The sequence below is a fragment of the Copadichromis virginalis genome, linkage group LG2 (assembly GCF_057382275.1).
Source record: "Copadichromis virginalis isolate Kocher_CV1m ecotype Utaka linkage group LG2, C_Virginalis_male_GT1.1, whole genome shotgun sequence".
In the NCBI taxonomy this organism is placed as follows: Eukaryota; Metazoa; Chordata; class Actinopteri; order Cichliformes; family Cichlidae; genus Copadichromis; species Copadichromis virginalis.
Genome location: NC_140619.1, coordinates 23239512 through 23253492, shown reverse-complemented (window position 1 = coordinate 23253492; position 13981 = coordinate 23239512). Strand labels below are relative to the sequence as shown.

The following is a 13981-nucleotide window of genomic DNA, read 5'->3' as shown; positions in this document are numbered from 1 at the left end:
GACAAACTGATCTGATTTTGATGAAAGTCGGAGGACTGATTCAGGCAGCGTTCTGGCATTTAACATTTTTAATACTCGTTGCCTGGATGAGGATACTGTAATAAATGGTCCCATTTTCAAGATTTGAAAGGCTGTAAGTGCCGCAGCAGCTGGTCTGCTTCTGATGAAATGTTGAAGGATGGTGCAACTTAGCGACCCAAAGGGATCTGTGTATTATTAATGTGGCATAGCATGTTTACTTACATTGAAGATTAAATGCAGTGTGCTTTAAAAAGAAGGTACTTTTATTTTAACATAACTTACTTATCGATCATCTATTCAAAAATGTGTTTCTTTCCCCCGTCAGGTATACAGCTGCGGCTCGCCTCTCGGAGGTGGTTTATGACTCCACCCTGGTGACCTTCACTTATGACGAGGCCTCTGGAACAGTCAAGACCATTCATCTCACCCACAATGGCTTCATAAGCTCCATACGATACAGGCAGACAGGTACGTACATGTGCTCAAAGCAGCCAACAGAAGCACATTTTAGATATTCACAACGTGCAAAAGGATCATAAATCAATCCTGTGAGCAAAATTTTAAAGTCTATATAAGTGATTGTGCACGGCGTGCCAGATTTGAGGAGTGATGTCAAATTCAGTAGTCTGGCTTTGAGTCAGACGTCGTGCTATTTCATCTGTGACTGATGCAGCCACAGTTAGAAGTTTCAGTAGGGCAAGGCATGTTCAAGTGGAATAGACTGTGGTCTACCACAGCTGTAAATTCAAGACCACCCCCCGGGCTCTTACCCACGTCGTCTCTTCCCCACCTCCGCAAAAAGGCTTCCTGATCAAAGCAAACAAATGAATGTTTGAATGCAAAATTATATGCGGTGAGCTAGGTGTGGACATACTGCATTTGTTGTTGCATGCCTGAACACTAAAAGTAGCACTTTGCTGGGTTCATATTCGCTCTCATAGAGGAGGCAGGAAATCAAAAAACCATAGCTGAACTTAATACAACTAAACAATACTTTCAGTGCTGAAGGAGAAAATGAGTGAGACAAGACGTTTTCTAAAAGGCGGCGCTATCGACAATGGCACGCCATCGCTGCAGCTGCAGATATAGCATGTTAGGATACAGCCATTGTTAATACAGTTGAGCAGTCCCCTTAAGTTCCATAGTCGGTCCAGGGTCATGGAAAGTGCTCTCATCTCTGCTGCCGGTTCACTTCCCATAGCTTTGTGATTGGCTCGCCACCATCAGTTGTCACTAATCTGCGCGGCGCAGCTGTGTGTGTGTGTGTTTATCGCTTTGCCCTCACTGTGAATAGACTCTCACCTTCCTTTAACTGATCTCATTTCAGCAGAACAAACGGAGCCTTGGAGAGAGGAGAGATAGTGGTAATTGTCCCTTGAGAGGAGACAAGGAAAAGTGTGGCACCGGAAAAAGAAAGATGGGGATATAGAGTGGTGGGCGAGGGAAGGGAAAAGGAACAGAAAGGGAGAAGGGGGAACGATGACAGCTGGGGGGAAATGACAGCTAGAAGAGCGAGATGAACAGACTGCAAGTTCCCCAGGGCTGCAGAAAAGCCTCCACCTCGCTCTCAGTACTTCTGCCATTTTCCCATTAGCGAAAGTTTAGAATCAACATTCCACAGAAAATAAAAATAGAAAGATGTAACACTGATCCAGCTCTCTACAGTCTCCAAAGCTAGGCACTTAGTCATTTTAACTGCAATCAGAGTCATCTCAAATAGCAGCGTAATGGTGTTTCATTAGCAGGCCCTTTTTTTCCAAACAGAGGCCTGGCTGCAGAAGCTCGGAGCAGATGTGATGAATGGTGTTGTTAAAGTTGATGCTCTGACATTAAGCAGCACATTGGCCCATCATGGCTATTGTCTTTAGATTTCATTATCTCTCCATATTAAAGGTCACCACAGGAAATACCATAGAGGTGTGGGGATAGTTAAGATGGAATGGATTGCGCAGTGTGTGTCTCTGTTAATGACGGCGAATTAGGCCTTGATTTGAATTAATTAGGCAGGGTTATGCGGGCGGTGTGACATCCACTTGTAAGGGCTATATGTGTGCTGTGTGTACACTTCATGTCCCTGTATATTTCTGTAAACGCTGTTAAGGGGGTTCTAATGTAAATCTGCTCCGGTTCCTCTGCGTAGGTCCCCTGACAAGTCGGCAGATTTTCCGCTTCAGCGAAGAAGGCTTGGTCAACGCCAGATTTGACTACAGCTACAACAACTTTCGAGTCACTAGCATGCAGGCCGTCATCAATGAGACCCCTCTGCCCATTGACCTGTACCGCTATGTTGATGTGTCGGGGCGGGTCGAGCAGTTTGGCAAGTTCAGCGTCATCTTCTACGACCTCAACCAGGTAGGAAGTCACACCAGTTATCTTACTCGGTAGTGGAAATGTGGACGTTTTGAAGCTGCACCAATCAGCTGTTTCTGCTTTTAAAAAATAATCACATGACTGTGGAATATAAAATCTGACTCTGCAGCTCAGCTCAGTGGCGCCTTTCAGCGTCTTTCAGCTCATTGTTTTGGCCTGCGTTTTAGTCGACTTCGTTTCCGGTCAGTCAGCTGGTTTTACTTGTCTATCAAATCTAGCCTTGACAACACTGGCAGGCAACTAGTAACTAGTAACTAGTAACTAAACAGTCAGATATTTCACATGGGTGTCTGTGAACATCCAAACAGACCCAAAAGAGAGTGAAATAATCAAACTTGTCCAATTTGTTACAATTTTGTTTCCAGAGTGTGCTGCATGTGTAAACAAGCAACCTTTTAGCCCATGAGTTTGGTGTGACACTTTCATGGACTCTTATGGAGTCAATATGTGTTTAGGTGATCACCACCCATCTGATGAAGCACACCAAGGTATTCAACTCCTACGGCCAGGTGGTGGAGGTTCAATATGAAATCCTCAAGTCCATCGCCTACTGGATGACCATTCAGTACGACTCGTCCGGACGTACAACCACCTGCGACATCAGAGTGGGCGTGGACAGCAATGTGACCCGTTACACTTACGAGTATGATGCAGACAGCCAGCTGCAAAGCGCCTCAGTCAACGAGCGGCCTCAGTGGCGTTATAGTTACGACCTCAATGGGAACATTAATCTACTTAGCCACGGAACCAGTGCAAGGTATGTTAGCACACAAACCCATATACTGTACAGAAAGCATTGAATATAAAAGAAATTGCCTGTTTGTTATTAATAAATCGATAATTCAGATCAGCTCAGAAATCTTTATTATCCATTGCAAAGCAGTGGATAAATATCTTAAGCATGGCTCTCAGAGGAAACCAATAAAATAGCAAAATAAGACATTGTTTATTTATAAACACACACGTGTAAATAATTGTCATATAGCAGTATTGACAGTATTGGCTCTGGCTGCAGGGACATTCTAGCAGTGGTCTGATAGGAGTTGGAATGAGTGGGTGTGAGAGGCATGCATGATAGTGCTGACTTTACATTTAACTGCCTCGGTGTGGAGATCTATCACAGTCGACAGTGACGGTGATGTTGTTTAACCGTTTAATGACTCATAACAGTTTTGATTTGTTTTACGCTGAAGGAAAGGTGTTCGAGGATGTGATGTCTGTAGGTGAGAACCGAGTCAATGAGAGACTTGCAGGCAATTTTTGTTTACATTAAACGATAGTTATGGAACTGGAAACTGTTTCTCAACCCATCAACTGTAACCTTTGTTATGTCACCTTTGTTACGCTGTCTAATCGGGGATATCTGTTGTCATTAACACCTTCTTTGTTATGCACGGAGATCTTGCTGGTGCTTCCCCGCTGCCTCCAGTTTTTCACATTTGCTCATGAGTTTGCAGAAAGGCCACAGAACAGAACCTGAACGACAGATGAGACTGAGCGCAGACAGACCGGGTGAACTATTAAACGGCTGAGACAAACTTTTGCACAGATTTGGCACCAGAATCCCGGTTACATTGTGGTTACATTTGTTGCATACTAACATGATTTTTTGAGCAGTTGTCAACAAAACTGATGCACAGTTGTAGTTGTGTACAGCATGCGGTAAATATCACTCAGGGTCTGATGTTTGTTTTCAGGCTCACGCCGCTGCGCTACGACCAGAGGGACCGCATCACGCATCTCGGCGAGCTGCAGTACGGCGTGGACGACGACGGCTTCCTCCGCCAGCGAGCAAACGACCTGTTCGACTACAATTCCAACGGCCTGCTGACCCGCGTCTTCAACCGCGTGACCGAGCGCACCGTGTGGTACCGCTACGACGGACTGGGCCGCCGCGTGGCCACCAAGAGCAGCCAGGGCGAGCAGCTGCAGTTCTTTTATGCCGATCTGTCACACCCTACCAGGGTCAGCCACTTGTACAACCACAGCAGCAATCTGATCACGTCGCTGTACTATGACCTCCAGGGTCACCTTATCGCCATGGAGCTGAGCAGCGGAGAGGAGTACTATGTAGCCTGCGACAGCGTGGGGAGCCCGAGGGCAGTTTTCTCTAGCAAGGGGCGGCTCGTCAAAGAGATTCTCTACACTCCCTACGGAGAGGTTTACCAGGACACCAACCCAGACTTCCAGCTTGTCATCGGCTTCCACGGAGGCTTGTACGATCCTTTCACGAGACTCGTCCACCTGGGAAGGCAGGACTATGACACGCTAGCGGGCCGATGGACTTCACCGAATCACGAACTGTGGGGGGAGCTGAGCAAGGAGCCGAAGCCTTTTAACCTGTACGCGTTCAAAAACAACTGCCCGGTCGGGAGGGTGGAGGAGGTGACGCAGTTTACAACAGGTGAGCGTCACACATGCGCAGACACACTCACGCACACTGCTGCCAAGTCAAAAGCAAATCACTGACTGACTGACAGAAACTAAGTGATACAGAAAGATAGATCACTCAGTGACACCTACTCCTACACGCGCACCTACAGGGGAAACATCTGCCATAAAGAATGAGTGAATGGGCCACATTGCTAACCACAGGTGTGCTGGGTGTCAGAGACGTGAAGCTGTGACAGACAGGATTTACTGGCAACAGAAAGGACAGCCATGCCTCTGATCACATTGTTCTTTAACACAGCCGGTTCTGTTTTCTTCCCTCTGCCTGTCAAGAACATACTGTTTCCCCGAGAGACAAAATAGAAACTGAAACGAGGGAAAGAGATGGGATAGGAGAGTAGAAGATGAATACAGGATGTCAGCGGGGGCGTCTGTCCTTCTGCTTAATAGAACATTCTTTTGGCCTGTCACGTTTCCCTGCAGCGGGATTGTTTGTTACACAAGGAGTGTGTTTGTGGGACACGCGCGCACACCAGCAGACACGTCTCTGCCGCACGCTGCACTCATGCATTGTGTGGTTTCCCATACGAGGTGTTGTTTTCCCTGCCCTCGTGACTGTCTGTTTGCTTTGCAGTATACACATTAAATTCTAAACTTTCTCCCGTGCAATTTTCTCTCTTCCTGTCCAGACATCGGTAGCTGGCTGCAGCTGTTTGGCTTTCAACTTCATAACGTGGTCCCCGGTTTCCCAAAGCCTGAGGTGGGAAGAATGGAACAAACATACGAACTGATGAAGGCGCCGACCAAGATGCAGGACTGGGACTCCAGCAAGGTGAGCATCACACTGCTGCTAGATTCTTTCATATCTAACACTGTGTGCCTGTGGTAATGCTTTGTATATTTAAACTATATGTATAACATTTTTTCAAATGTACTAGGGTCTGACTGCGAAACAATATTTTTCATAAAGATATGTCACACATATATATATATATATATATATACATATGTGTGTGTTTGTGTGAGACATGGCCTATGTCAGTGCTTGTGATTAACACTTTCATAATTAGTCATTTATCTCATTCGTTTAACACTTTGGGTCTTCATGTGAGATCAGACCGAGAGTCCTCCGCAGAAGCATGAAAACTCAAATTACCTGCTAATTATCTGCCATTTTTATGACCTTAGTGATTCTTCCTAATCGGCTATATGGATGAAAATCAACACTGAGTTGATTATTATGAGAATATTCTCCAGAATGAGTACGAGTAATGAAATGATTAGTTGATTTATTAATTAGTTCATAGACTGATTGTCGTTAAGGTAAATTGGCACGAGCGTTTGAGGGTCCCAGTGTCTCTGTTTTATAGCGTTGTGCACAGCGTGGTAAGGCCACAGCCACCCTGCAGTGTGTTCAAACCTTGCGGGTTTAAAGCTGGGCCACGTTCTTCCTGTTCATGCATGTCTTTACTTCTGCAGTCCAAACACACGTATGTTGTGTTAACTGGTGGGTTTTAAGCTGGTTGATGTAAATGGGCGTTTTGTCTTCCTGTCAGAGACACGTAGGACGTAGCTCTAACACATTAAAATTTTTCTTACATCCACCAAGGACTTCAAGGTCAACTTAATGAGAAAATCCTTATAAGATAGAAACTATTATTCTTAAAACTGTAAGAATAATGGTGTGATGGGTATTCTCAACATATGTTTCCTACTGCTGTTGTTTTTATTGACACCATATCGTCATATAAGAAAAGATATGGGGGGATTTTAAATATCACCGACCTTTTGTTCAAGATCAGATAAGGTCAAACTTTGATAAAAGGTCTTATCTTCAAAACTGTGACTAAAATATTGGCTTTGGTTGTATTGGCAACAGTAAGGAAATTATATTGATTATGGGTAGATTCTAAATATAATGTTAATTAATTATTTAATTCATTACTCATCTCACTTTTAAGTTCCATATCTGCTTTTCTTTCATGTTGATACCAAAATGTGTTACATCTTTAAAAAACATTTTTTAGAATTATATTATATTATATTATATTATATTATATTATATTATATTATATTATATTATGAGTTCAGCTTATTCATGTCCAGTTATTTACATTAGTACTTTAGTATCCATGACCTGCTCCTACATAATGTTTGTGTAATCCGAGTAGCCTTATCTGACTTTCTTTGCTGATGTCTAATAGACATTATCAGTAGTGTTAAAGGCACTCTAGTGCTCGGGCAGCTAGCCAGTATGAAGCTACTGCCTATAGCACCGTCTGTCACATGTTGTCTGTGTGATGACACATCAGTGCACATTTCTTTAAAATTGTAAATTTCTGTAAAATGACGATACGTTTTTACTCTGACCAGAACATGATGTCATACTTTTTGAGAATAGTGTGTTAATTTTGTCCTGTACATTACAGCAACAATCCATAACCCTTTATTAAATTTTTTATTTTATTTTTTTAATAAATGTGTGATCAAATAAATTTTTTTCATTACTAAATATTAAAAAGGAATTTACTGAACAATAAAATGTAATAAGAAATAATAATAAATATACTCCAAAGTATGTGAAGTATATTAAAGTAGTTTTCAACACAACAGATAAAATAAAAAGCACTTTGCACTTGTTTTTACTGCATTTCCAAACTTCCTAAAGTCGGTTTAAAAGCAGCCACGCAAACTGCAAATAAAATATGATGCTATTTTTTTAAAAGTTGCCCAGACAGTGATGTGTCTTGGTGGAGGTTTGCCTCTCAAAGTGCTTCATGTTTTCTACGTGTCTAAATATCTAGTGTGGATCGTGTGTTTCTGTACGTCATGCAGAACGCTGTAATAAATGAGTCCGTCTGTTTTTCTCTAGTTGGTTTTGGGAATCCAGTGCGAGCTGCGGCGCCAGCTGAGGAGTTTCATCTCCCTGGAGAGGTTACCTCTGGTCTCTGAGCCCGTGGGCTCCACCTGCCACCGACCGGCGCACCCCCCTCCCTTTGGCTCCCGGCCCTCCATCCTCGGCCCCAGCATCCGCTTTGCAGTCTCTCACGGCCGAGTGAGCGCGGAGGTCATTGGAGTGGCCAGCGAGGACAGCCGCCGAGTCGCGGCCATCTTGAACGGCGCCATCCACCTCACTGGGATGAGCTTCACCGTGCACGGCTGCGACACCCACCACTTCCTCCAGTCGCGGCCGATCGAGGAAGACCTCGCCCTGGGGCTGGGAGTCGGGGGCCGCGTCCTGGAGAGCGGCGTGAACGTGAGCGTGTCTCAAATGAGCGCGACGGTGAACGGCAGGACTCGGCGTTTTGCCGACATCACTCTCCAGCAGGGGTCTCTGTGCCTGTGCGTGCGGTACGGTGGGAGCGAGGAGGAGGAGAGGGCGCGGGTGAGGGAGGAGGCGAGGAAGAGAGCAGTGGAGGGAGCTTGGGAGAAGGAGAGAAGGAGGGTGGAAGCGGGAGACGCCGGGAGCAGGGCGTGGAGCGAGGTTGAGAAGCAGCAGCTGCTGTCTGGGGGACGCGTTCAGGGTTACGACGGCTACTACTCCCTGCCTATAGAGCAGCAGCCGGAGCTGTCTGACTGCCCCTCCAACATCCACTTTATGACACTGAGCGAGGTGGGGGGCAGGTAACAGAGACACACGAGCGGCCCCCCACCCCACCAAAGACTGCCTGTTTCTACTCTACTCTGATTTGTTCTACTGTTTCTATACTGTATCGGGGGGAAAAAAAAGAAGACGACATCAGAGAAGAAGAAGAAGAGCGAATGTGTGGGGAAAAAAAACAAAAAACTTCCAAATGCCTTTAATTGTGACAAAATGATGGTATTTTATTATTATCGTCCAGTTTCTCCAATTTCTAACAGTGGCACAAGCAGTGTGGTTTGGCTGTGGCTTTGCTTTTTTGTATCTCTGATCAACCCGACCGACTCGCCGACCGACCGACTCGCCGACCGACCGACTGCCATTCGCTGTTTCAACACTGTTCATCATTTTCTGGACTCTGCTCAACATCACGGCACTGTAGGGAAGAAGACTTTTAGGATTTTGCCAGTGAATAATCCTCTTCGTGACTCGAATCGAGAGCTCTTCGGTTTGCCATTTGAGTTCCTACATGGTTTACCTCGGATATACTATCGTTTACATATTGTGTAAGAGAGGCCTTGTCGACTCTGACACTTCCCCCCTTTAGAGAAGGAAAGCTCTTGTGGTTTTCCGCCTCTGGTGTGCTCCAACAGTAGTTTGTATGAGTGTGTATACTTAAAAATCAAGAATGTATATAGCCAGTGCTTTCTCACACTGAAAAAAAGAAGTGCTCAACTGGAAGTTCTGTTGTTCATAAGTGTCAGTATTGTTAATCAATAGAAAAACAGTTACATTTTTGCAAAGAATTATACATGGCTATAGTAAATATTCTCGCTGAAAAATCTGACTTTATTGGGTTACAAAGCTGATTAAAGTTATTATGTGTGAATTACCAAAATCGCTGGCTGGGATTTCATAGACGTTGTTACTTATTATTTCTGCCCCTCTCCTCCGCTCGCTCTCGTTCACGTCGTCTCCGCGCCTCCCCGCCACACATTTGTTGTGCTCTCTTTGTTCTTGTTTCTGGGAGTTTGTAACTTTTCAAATCTGTGCTGTCATTATCACCCATCATTATGGCTCGAACCGAGATATGCACGAGAAAACCTGCGTCGTCTGTCAGAGGAGAGGGAGCAGAAGAAGAAGAAGAAAGGGGAGGAGGGGAGAAAGAGGGAAAGAAAAAAAGAAAAGCACAGAGGAAAGGGAAAAAGAAATGTGACAGCTGAGGCTCAGCGAGTGGGTGGTGAGTGCAGAAGGGGCAGGACCTGGAGTTGGCTGAGCTGTTCTCTCCAGCTTGTCTCCTCTCATTAGGAAATGCCAATCAGACTACATGTGAACCACTTCCAAGCCTCTCCCCACAAAAAAAAGTTTAAAAAAGAAAGTAAAGAACTTTTTTTTTCTCTTTAAATGTTGCTAATCCACCTCCCTGTCCGTCTGCCTCCCCCATCGCCTCCCCCACACACACACACACACTCGCCTCCCGCCGTCGCTCCACCATCTGCCCACCATTAATTGTTTGTGTTTCCTCTCCCGGGCTGCGGATGACAGACACACACACACAATGCATATGTTCTGACTGCGAGCAGGTGATATACATTCCCGACTAGCACTCTGCCGATCGGCCGCGATGCACCTTCCCTTCGAAACCATATGCTCCGTTAGATACTGTCCAACCTCATCTCCGCGGTGAAAAGATGGAGGGTCCGGTTGCTAGGAGACCGCTGCACTGAAGAATTGTCTGCGCTGAATGGATGCTCTCCTCTTTCAGCTCCGCTTTCTCTCTCATTTTTTTTTTCATCATGTAATGCCAATCAGACGAGTGAATGATGGACCCACACACACGCATGCACACACACCAGTAGTCAGCATTCTCTCTGTGGAAATCAGCACTCCAATATGTCAAATTGAATTTTTTTCTCTCGTCCCCCCCCCCTTTCCCCTCAGCATTATGTCAAACGCAGGCTCGGGTGTGTACGGCTGTGTGTGCATGACCTTATTTAAAAGAGTTTATTTCAGCCAATATCATTTATTTTCTTTGCCGCTCACACAACTCTATTGCATTAAGAAAACAGAGCACAATATTTGTTGTCAGCTTATGTATGCGGTAATGGATATTAATGGTTCTGCAGCTGAATCTTTTACATCCCAGAAAGTTAAGAGGGGAGGAGAGAGGGGGGGTTGCACTTTCTGTGCTGCATATGCAAAAAAAAAAAAGTAGAAGGAGGCTGAGATCTGAGTCACTGCTGGAGCCTAAATGAGCTCAATGTAGCAAATAGGGGGGGGGGAATGACATTTACTTGATGCACATTATGCAAAAAACGCAAACAGCAGGAATGGTGCCCTGGCAGTATTTCTGCTTAGAAATGAGGTCAGTGGTGCAGCTTAGGGTTCGCCCCTAACCAAAAGCTTGTCGCACCTCCTTCTTGTTCCTGTTTTTCTGTCCCTGTGCAGCATGTGGCATCCGCTGCTGGAAGTAAGGGTTCGGGCTGCTCTCCGTCGTCGACGGGCTATTACAGGGTTCCTCTGTGTGTGTCTGCGCCCGTCTCTGAGCGGTGACAGGGTAAAGCAGAGGCATGGCAATTCCTTGTCCAGGCTTCTGGAAAGCTGCTATCAAATTCTTGATTTGCCGGAAATATCGTTTCTGCACACCAGGAGTGGTCTGAAACATGAGAGAGAGAGAGAAGAAGTAGAAGTGCAGAGAATTCAGAGCATTTCCCCATCTCCACATCAAAACCCCAGTGGGGAGATGAAGAGGATGGGACAGAGCCGCCTTGAAATGAGCTCTCGCAGATTTTACCTTATAAAAAGACATCAGATACGCTGCCAGTGGAGGCAGTAATACAAGTGCGTCTCGGGGATGGACTGGGGATGGTGTCAATTATACATTTTTTGCATATCTGGATTCAGTAATCCAAAGTAAAAGGACAGATAAATAAATAAGACGAGGCAGAAGAGATAAAATATATATAAGAGCTGTAAAAAAAACAAAAAAAAAACACGTGCTGTGGAAGGGAGGGAAACATACTGATGATATACTCAAGGAGTTTAAAAGCTACACTGGGAATATACGGGATGCAATTACTTATGAAAACATCCTCTCCTGTGGGTATTTTAGATAGTTTTTAAGTCAATAAAAAGCATTATTTTAGGATTAATGCACCACAAGATGCTTTAACAGTCCAGTAATCTCAAGAGCCTTATTTGTAACAGAGAAGCACTGAAATAAAACTTAGAAAACACACACAAATATCTTTTAAAGAAATGATGATAGCTTAGTAAAGTCATTTTTCTCTCTCACAGGGAGTTTTGCATCATTTCTAATTGAAAACGTTCTCATCTTTCTCTTTTTCTATTCTTTCCACCCCCTCCCTGCACTTGTTTGTTTGCCCACAGCTGTCACTCCAGCGTTTAATATTCCTAAACCACTACAGCGCTATAATTTTGTCAAGTAAGGCCTTTAAAAAAAATACATTATGTGTTTTCATTCGGCCCCATCAATCAAACTGCAAATAAATAAATAAGTACAACGGTGAAAACGGTTTTCTTTCGATATGTTTTTTTTTAAAGAAAAAAACATATCATTTAATCAAATGTGGGGAGCTCTCCCGCCCAGCACAGCACTTTGGATGTTTCCTGTCTCCGGCCACAAGTGTTACCTCTGCTCCCGAGAATATTTCATTAGAGTGATTGATATTGCGCATGAATAATGGAAACTGTTATCGAGCTTGTAGGGAAATTCTTGTAATTCAAGCCTCCACACCGAAACCCAAACATGCACACACACGCACACCGCTCTCCTTCAATCCCTCAATCCATCCCCATCTGCTCGCCTGACGGCATCAGTGAGAATGAGCGAGGTTAAAATGTCGCTACGAGAGCGTCGCGCTCAGTCGGAGATAGACGCGGCCTTCAGATGTCTCTATACATTCCCAATCCCGGGGTGTTCGCCACCCCTCGGCGCTCAATTACACATCCCATCAGAAATGCTGTCAAATGCAATATACCCCCCCCCCCCGTCTCTGGAGTATATGCTGATGCTGTGGCATCTTCAAAATTTGAGGTGGGGGTTGGTGGGAGATGGATTTCACTGGGTGTTATTGCTAAAGCAGAAGCGTACCCATTTCTCAGTGCTGTCACTCCTCAAGAAAACGAAACACATGTTTGTGCCTCCGCAGCTTGTTGAATTACAACCAGCACCAAAACTACTTCTAAACCAATAAGCGAGGCAGATGTGTGCAGCTGCTTCTGCGAACTTTTCTGGGGAGGGGATGGAGTGAAAAGAGGCACAGCACAGACTAAAGAGCGAGTCGCAGGATGAAAAAAGAAATCTTAATAGTAAAATGTCTTACCTCTGCTGCCCATGAGCCTGCATCATCTCTGTGGATTCTATATGTGTAGACGTAGCCTTGGCATCTGCATACAAACAGAAACATGGGTTTGTATTTCAGTGTTTCTTCTTACTGTCACTATCACTTCTCCTTTTGGGAATCTTTATTTGATGCTTATTAAGAGACCACAGTTACTTATTACTCAGCCGGTTGCCGTATTGCCTTTGCGCTTGCATTTCTCTCTAAACCTGAGGGGATCGATAATCTCTATAACTGCACAAAATAGGATTTTGTATGTGTTGATGTGATTATGAGGTCTCAGCCTAGAGAAGTAGAACAAAAGCAGATGTTGCACTTTTTTCTTTGATTGTACTCACAGCACACACAGGCAGTAGACACCCTCCACGGTGTCACTGTTGCGGACTAGGTAGCACCCGTCTCGGCCGTCCTGGCCCAGCCGCCTTTCTCCCTCGTCCTTGCCGATGGGTCCGTGATAGACGGGCAGGTTTTCCATCACAGTTATTCCCCCAGATGCTCTTTTTCTTCTGCTCCCAAAGTGTCTCTTTCCCCACTTTACCTTTTTTCCCCTCTTTACTACAGGAAAGCTTTTTCTTGCCTTTGCTGCATATGCTCTGGACTGGGAGCACAGGTAAGGCAAGCTGTCTAGCCTCTCCTTCGATCCCCGCTTCTCACCGGTTCAAATATCTGCTCAGGGAGCCTGAGCTTTGGCGTACGAGCTCTCTGATTTCTCCACACTTGTTTACCTACAGTGATAGCAGCTCTCTCACTAACCTCTAACCTTTCTGGGTTGGCTCTTACAGTCTTCCTCTTTCTTTATACCACGCACACATGTGAGCACGCACACACACGCACAAGTAAAGTGTGGGTTTGTCTATCTCTCAGGAAATGATTCTATTTTTTCTTTCTTTTTTGACAGGAAATAACATAAAAGATTCTAACAGAACATTTCCACAACAGAAGAAAGCACAACAGAGGGATAAAGTGAAGCAATCTCGCCCTTTTTCACATAGGAAAAACATATGCTGTGATGATGCACTAACGCGCACTGTTTCCAGTCTCAATTTGGTTTCTTGTCAGCAGAAGTTTGCTCAGACTCTATGGCTCTGAAACAACTTCTATGAATTGTGTGGCACAATATGTAGGCAGTCATGGAAGTTGTGCTCAGATCCTTAATTATACATGCTTGTTAAAAAAAAAACCATGTAGAATATATCAGAATGATTTAAAATTCCTAATTAAGTTTTTAAAAACAGTTTGAAAAATAATAAATGAA

The 13981-nt window shown here is 44.7% G+C and overlaps 2 protein-coding genes across 2 annotated transcripts in view; one reads left to right on the top strand and one right to left on the bottom strand.

Annotated features, from left to right (window-relative positions):
• The window catches only part of tenm1 (teneurin transmembrane protein 1), a 201518-nt gene extending 192277 nt beyond the window's left edge, over window positions 1–9241 (top strand). The window contains exons 33-38 of the mRNA XM_085474337.1: window positions 347–489; window positions 2162–2373; window positions 2847–3148; window positions 4089–4795; window positions 5472–5614; window positions 7655–9241. Coding sequence (XP_085330463.1) covers window positions 347–489; window positions 2162–2373; window positions 2847–3148; window positions 4089–4795; window positions 5472–5614; window positions 7655–8410 — 2263 coding nt within the window. The 3' untranslated portion in view covers window positions 8411–9241. The remainder of the gene's footprint in view (window positions 1–346; window positions 490–2161; window positions 2374–2846; window positions 3149–4088; window positions 4796–5471; window positions 5615–7654) is intronic.
• A 1095-nt stretch (window positions 9242–10336) lies between these two features.
• On the bottom strand, window positions 10337–13509 carry LOC146717315 (SH2 domain-containing protein 1A-like). The gene is made up of 3 exons (XM_085474347.1): window positions 13065–13509; window positions 12709–12772; window positions 10337–11018 (listed from the first exon to the last, which is right to left on the bottom strand). The coding sequence occupies exons 1-3, from the start codon at window positions 13199–13201 to the stop codon at window positions 10755–10757; spliced, it is 465 nt and encodes a 154-aa protein (XP_085330473.1). The 5' UTR covers window positions 13202–13509; the 3' UTR covers window positions 10337–10754.
• Window positions 13510–13981: the final 472 nt, after the last annotated feature.